We start from the raw sequence: 7,416 nt of genomic DNA, 5'->3' as shown, positions 1-7,416 counted from the left end.
GAGTTATAAATATAACTAAATATTAGTTTTATTTGAACCAAATAGACTAGGCCCAAAGTTTTGATGTTCTGCGATATATAAAAATAAACAATTAATCTAACCAATAATTAACATCCAAAGACTACTTTGTTAAAATGAAAAAAATGAAAATAAAAATAAACAGCACTGGACTCCAGTGATAGACAATGATCATCCTATAAGTACTCTGCAACAAAATATTTATCTACCCAGACTACCCTAATCATTCATAAATCCTTAATTCCTTACACACATACAAGTACAAACGGGAAGAAATTAATTAAATTGGTAGATGCGTGAGATGAAATATTAATTAGAGTTTATTATATCATAATATATTTTATTTTTTATAATAAATAATTATAAAATAAAAAAATTAAGAGTGAAGAAGAATAGTACCTAATAAAATTATGCAATGGAGGATCTCATCCCCTAACCCCTATCAAGGTGCATATCATAACCAGAGCAGAGCTATGATCCATAGCAAGCTGCAGTCCAGAGCAGAGCTAAACGGTCCAAAGCAGAGCAGAGCTGGACTTTGCTCTGCCGACTTGATCACAGCAGCTCACTGGCAGAGTGCGCGGTTTTTTGGTAGGCAGCAAGGATGTTTACGGCGACGACGTATAACCGGCCGTGTAACTTCCCTTTCTGCTTATTGTGCCGTAAGTCTCCCTTTTTCTGTTTGCTTGGTTTTCGTTTTGGGCATTTGGCGACGGCGTCTCACCGGCCTTTTGTCTACTGAGTTGTTTTGGTTTTTTGTTTTGGTCTTTGTTTTTGGTTTTGAGCCGGGTTTGCTTGGGGACGATGGTTAGGTCGGAGTTCCTGCAACTTTCCCTTCCGCTCTTCCTTTTCTTGTTGGTTTCGTTGGTCGTCTTGACGGGTGCTTTTTTTCCTTCATACAGTTTTTCATTTTGGGTTTTTCGTAGGAAGGTTTTAATGAGGCTCGTGCTTTCTTGTGCTTTCAAGGGTTTTTAGGTCTTTTTTTTGTTTTTTCCTTTTTATATATAATCGTAATTTGATAAGGTCAAAGCTGAAACGCACTAACACAATTTTGATGACCTACTGTCGACCTTAATTATTTCATAACATTTGGTATTTATTTTGGTGACTATGACATGACATTATTCAAGAACTTCCACGGACTTCTGGCGAGACTAATGTCATGATGTTAAAAAATTATTTAATTCAATATCACGTATTATTCAATTTGTTGATAATTAATTAACTAATGTCATGTTGTAAAAGAAAATATTTAATTAATTTAATCTCACGTACTATTATTCAAATTGTCAAAACATGCCATCCTTTCACATGGGATCCTATCCGCCCCAATACTTCTTCGAGAACGCATTTACTTTAGTTTAAATAAACAAAAATAATTAAAATTGATTTATTATTTATAAAAATAAATTATAATTTTGAGATATTCTAAATTTTTGATAATTTCTAACGTTTAAGTTAATTTTTCTTGATTTATATTTGATGTATGTGATTAAAATATCTTAATGGTGCAACATCCTAATCTAACCAAAAGCACATAGTAATAGAAAATTATAAATATATAGATAAAAATATAAAAATAGTAGCCATTCTGGACTATTATACCCTTATATATTTATCAATTTACACGAATTTTGTGTGTAATCAAAATTCCTGTAGCAGTACTGTTATTTATATTTATACTGTTACATGAATTTTTGTTATACGAATTCGTGTAACAAATATAAATAATAATGTTATACGAATTATGATTACACGCAAAATTTATGTAAATTGTGTAAACGTGTAAAGGTATAATAGTTAAAACTAATAACTATTTCTATATATTTATCTATATAGCTATAATTTTTTTTTCTACTAGAAAAGGCTAAATAAGATATTATCTCTATCTAATTATTTTAATGATTAAAATAAAAATATTTAATTATATATAATCAATCATAATAAGTAAACGCCGCGCTCCAATCTCGGATTCAATTCAGAATATGTTGTGATAAAAAAAGTGAAATTTTATTTCAAATGGGATCCTATGTCCTATAATTTAGGGGGGTGTATTCGTTGTGGAGTTTAACAGATTTCTATGGATTTTAAAAGTCTGGGTGTATTCGTTCCAGACTTTTAAAAGTCTGCAGAAATCTGGATGTATTCGTTCAAGACTTTTAAAAGTCCATATAAATCTGGGTGTATTCGTTTCAGACTTTTTAAAATCCATACAAATCTAGGTGTATTCGTTATTCCATTGACTTCAAATCCGAAATGACTTTCATGGATTTCATCCAAAAAATACACACGACGAAATCCGGCCAAGAACCACGAGAATTGAAATCCATGGAATTTTGAGCGAGCGCTGAGTTCCAGCGGCCGCGGCCAAGAAGCCAGCGACCGCTGGAACTCAGCCACCGTTGGGAGAGTCCAGCGGACGCTGGATTTGAGACTTATGTATATTGGAACTCATTTATTGCTTTTGCTATATATGGTTATGGCCCACGGAAGGGGATAAGAAGTGGCCACATTCCAGGGAGCAAATGTCTTCCCTTCCCCCAGGTAATGAGACTCTAATTGTAGCCAATTAATTTCATATGTAATACGTGAAAAAAGTTTAGCTGCTACTTTTGGATTTTATTATTGTTTTATTTTCATTTTTTTTCCTTTTGCACCGTGGTTGGCATGTCTGTCTGCTATTCCTTGTTGAAATATAAATTTCGAAGCAGTTGAGTATTTTTCAGTTCAATATGGGGTTCCCTTACAGGTGTTAGATGACTCTCAGATGCTCCTATCTGCAGATGAGCTGAAGAAGATACTTGATCAAGAAGGTAAGAAATACTGTCCTCCTGCATCTGTTCGATTCTTATTTGAACTCATATTAATGCTAAGTCATCACATAGTGTGTGTGAAGTTTGATTTTATTGTGTTACGTGGAAGCAACAGAGCTATCCATATTGCTAAGTCATCACATAGTAAAAAACATGTAACAATACACCAGCGCTGGCTGGGCCTTATATAGCACTAATTTGCAGCGGTCGCTGGAACCCAGCGCTCGCTGGATTCCCAGCGGTGCTGGGTTTCAGCGGGCGTTGGCATCATGGATTTCAATTCCAGAATTATCCCCCAAATTCTTCGAAAATCAGTGAAAATCGGGGTGAAATCCAACCACGAATTCTTTGAAAGTCGTCTGGAATCTATGTGAATTCCATGGAATTTAAATTCCACGGACTTTTTAAAGTCTGTGGAAATCCACAGCGAATACACCCCCCTTAGTGTGTACCACCGTGTACCACTCTTAATTTGTTATAATTTTTAATTATTTTTTCTTCTATTTTAATTTACTATGCTTTAATATAATATAAAGATAATTAACAAGAGTTCACTCATCTAAGTAGGGCTTATAATTATTTTTTATATATATATATTTGAATTAATAATAGATTATTTGGGTTAATTAATTCAAAGTTAGGGTATATATTTTTCTAAAAATTTCAATTTTTAATGATAAATATTAATTAGAATTCATAATATAATAATAATTTTTATTTTTATAAAAAAATAATTATAAAATAAAGATATTAAAAGTGGTACACGGTGATTCACAATAAATTGTGGGACAGAGGATCCATCTTATTTTATTGGGTTTGTAACAAACCATCCGCAGTTCTAGTGATCTCATCCACGATTAACGTGGGTAATGGTCGAAGAATAATAATACTCCCTCCGTCCCAATAATCTTGTCCCACTTTCCTTTTTGGGTTGTCCCAATAATCTTGTCCCATTTCCTATTTAGGTAAATTTTAAGGCTAATTAACTCTCACTTAAACATGATTCTAATTAAACTTACCCCCTCTAAATTACATCTACTCGCCTCTCTCTCTCTCTCTCTCTACCGTCTCCCTCATTCTCCCTCTCTAAATTCACTCCACCATTTCCCCTCTGCAAATCCACCGGCGCCGCCGCTCACTTCCCCTCTGTTCCACCGGCGCCGCCTCCCTCTTCCCCCTCTGTTCCGCCGCCGCCGCCTCCGCCTCCCACCTTCCCCATCTGTACATCCGCTGCCCTCTTCCCCCTCTGTAACTCAACAGTCACCGCCGCTCCCTTCCCCTCTGTTTCGCCGGCGCTGCCTCCCTCTTCCCCCTCTGTAACGCCGCCGCCGTCTCCCCCCTTCCCCCTCTGTAAATCCGTCGAGCACAGATCTAAACTCCCCCTTCTCTTGCCTCTCTCTCTTCTCCACCCTCCATACTCGCGTCGCCCTCCCATCTCCCCCGCCCTCTCGCCAGCGCCACTCACCTCTGCCCCCTGACACCACTTCCCTCCCTCCCCCCCTTTCACTCCTCTGAACCAGTCGCCATCAGCTTCCCTTCGACGAAGCAGCAGCGACGGGCTGCCGTCTCCACCTCTCTCTCCGCCCCCGAACCCTAAATCCCCAAATCCAAATGCCACCCCTTCGATTCCGGCGATTGTAAAGCCATAGGGCTGCCGCCGCGGTGCCTTCTCCCGGTTAGTGAAGACGATGGAAAATTTGTTGGAAGAAATTTAGCTTTTATGTTTAGATATTTGTTGAAGAAATTTGGTTTTTCTGTTCTTGGCTTTTCCAGATTTTGTTCTTTGTCAATGAAGATGATGAAAAATTTGTTCTTGGTTTTGTGTTCTTGGTTAGCAAAGACGAAAATTTGTTCTTGATTTTGTGTTATTGTGTTCTTGGTTCACTGTTCTGGATGGAGAGAGGCGGCGATGAGGCTGGGGGCTGTGCCGACGCCGGCCGGGGAAGGAGGCGGCGCAGGTGTGGCTCCGCCTACTGTTGCCGTCGCCTGGGAGATGAGGAAGAAACAAGAATAATTTTAAGCTATATTTAATTTCTTCTTAAACATGTGGGACCTTCTAGTTGACAACACTAATTTCACACTTCTTAATCTCCGTGCCCAAAAGAAACGGGACAACATTATTGGGACGGAGGGAGTAGTAGTATACTAGTATATTTTTCTCAAGTCAGTGGAGTGTATTAGTGATCATAGAAAAATCAATATTTTATCAAATTAAATACACTACGTACAGATGTTACAATCTGAAAATCAATATTTTATCGAAATACTGTACGTACAGACGTACTGGTTAAACAACGTAGACCCTTATAATAGGCATACATACACCTCTGTTTACAAATAGAAACATATGCAAGAATAAGTAGAAACAAAGAAAAGTAGCCAAAAAAAGAAATGCAAGTTTACATTCTTCTCTCGTTGGGCTTCCTGGCCGCGTGGGTGGTGTACTCACGGTGGACGGATTCATGGCGGCAGCGAGGCAAGTTCCCTCCGGGGCCGCCTCGTCTGCCGATCATAGGCAACGTCTTGCAACTCGGGCGGAACCCCCACAAGTCGCTGGCCGACCTCGCCAAACACTACGGCCCACTCATGTCCCTCCAGCTCGGTACCCAATTCGTGGGCGTGGTTTCGTCGCCGGAGATGGCGAGGGAAGTGCTGCAGAAGCAAGGCCTTGTTTTCTGCATGCCCTTCAGCGCCGAGGCGGTGTGCGTCCTCGGCCACGAGCACATGTCCATGGGCTTGCTCTCCACCAACTCCAACCAGTGGCGGAAGCTTCGCCGCATATCCAAAGAGCAACTCTTCTCGCCTCCAGCTCTCCAGGCCAGCCAACATCTCCGGCGAGAGCGGCTGATCAAGCTGGCCGACCACGTCAGCAGGTGCTGCGGGCAGGGCCGCGCCATGAACGTCGGAGAAGCCACCTTCACCACCATGTCCAACCTCATGTTCGGCACGCTCTTCTCCATCGAAGTCACCGGATTCGACGCCGCCGATTCCGGCCCCAAAAAGGAACTGAGGGAGCACGTGAACAAGCTCATGCGGGTTGCCGGAGCTCCCAACGTCGCAGATTTCTTCCCCATCCTTGCTCCCTTTGATCCACAAGGACTCAGACGCAAGCTCACTTATCACCTCCGCTGCTTGATGGACTTGATCCAGACCCTCATCGACGAACGACTGCAAGCACGAGCGGCGCTGCCTTACCACAAGAAGAATGATTCTCTTGAAACGCTCCTCGACCTCGTTGAAGGCCAAGAATATGATTTTACCACTGAAGAAATTAAGCATATGTTTGTGGTCAGCATCAACTTTTTTCCCCATATTTTCAAATGCGTCAATTATACTTTATAGTCCCAACTTTGAGTACCAAATTAAAAATTGATGATCTGGTTTGTGTCAGGACCTGATAATTGCAGGATCAGACACAAGCGCAGCCACAACGGAATGGGCAATGGTAGAATTGCTACTCCACCCCGACAAACTGGCGAAGCTGAAAGCAGAGCTGAAGAGTGTTCTTGGGGAGCAGAGCATCGTGGATGAATCAGACATCTCTAGACTCCCATACTTGCAAGCCACCGTGAAAGAAGTGCTGCGGTGCCACCCGGCGGCGCCTCTCTTAGCTCCTCATGCAGCAGAAGTTGAGACGCACATAAATGGATATGTGATCCCCAAAAATGCAAAAATGTTTATCAACGTTTGGGCCATCTCCAGAGATCGGAGCATATGGAAGAATCCGGAGAGTTTCGAGCCAGAACGATTTTTGGATAACGGTATAGATTTCGGGGGGCATCATTTCGAGTTGATTCCATTTGGTTCGGGAAGAAAAGTGTGCCCCGGCATGCCGCTAGCTAGCCGTATGCTGCACTGCATGGTGGCGACACTGTGTCATAACTTTGACTGGAAACTTGAACAAGGGACTGAGTCCAAACAACTGCAGAGACAGGATGTGTTTGGGTTAGTACTGCAGAAGAAATCCCCTCTTTGGGCTATTCCTATCAAGCTTTAATTCATGCATGCCAGATGCCAATTATATGTAATAAAAGATTATTCCACCTGGATAATCTTCTACTAAATTACGACTAAAGAGTTTTATTACAGTTATTATTATTATTACAAACATTAGAGCAATGTCATATCGAAACTTAAATCATCGAGGTGAATGTGATATCACTTGTCGAATAATTATATGAATCAATACAAAATTATCCTTTCTTATATAATGAATCAATACAAAATTAAATATCCACTTAGATAACAAAAAGATATGAAAAAAAATACTTATCCGTCCCACTAAAAGTGACCTGTGTTTTATTTTGGGTCGTCCCATTATAAGTGGCTAGGGATGGCAATCGGGTACGACGGGTACGGATAGTGACTATCCATACCCATATCCACAAATTAAATGGATAGTGGTTTTTAACCACGAAACTATCAATGGATATCAAATGCTACCCTGACCCGCTACCCGCGGATACCCGCTACCTGTCGGGTATCCGTCAACCCGCTATCCATCGGATACCCGTCACCCACTGTTGAGCAAGTGATCGGCGCTCACAATAGATCGAAGAAAACAAGAACAAAGGAAAATGAACAG

The 7,416-nt window shown here is 40.7% G+C and overlaps 1 protein-coding gene across 1 annotated transcript; it reads left to right on the top strand.

Annotated features, from left to right (window-relative positions):
• The first annotated feature begins 5,088 nt into the window (after positions 1-5,088).
• LOC131015954 (carnosic acid synthase-like) lies at positions 5,089-6,972 on the top strand. The gene is made up of 2 exons (XM_057944473.1): positions 5,089-6,119; positions 6,223-6,972. Exons 1-2 carry the CDS (start codon positions 5,223-5,225, stop codon positions 6,826-6,828), a joined length of 1,503 nt encoding a protein of 500 aa, XP_057800456.1. The 5' UTR covers positions 5,089-5,222; the 3' UTR covers positions 6,829-6,972.
• Positions 6,973-7,416: the final 444 nt, after the last annotated feature.

This window comes from Salvia miltiorrhiza, chromosome 3 (genome assembly GCF_028751815.1).
Source record: "Salvia miltiorrhiza cultivar Shanhuang (shh) chromosome 3, IMPLAD_Smil_shh, whole genome shotgun sequence".
NCBI lineage: Eukaryota > Viridiplantae > Streptophyta > Magnoliopsida > Lamiales > Lamiaceae > Salvia > Salvia miltiorrhiza.
This window is presented reverse-complemented; position numbering and strand designations above follow the sequence as displayed.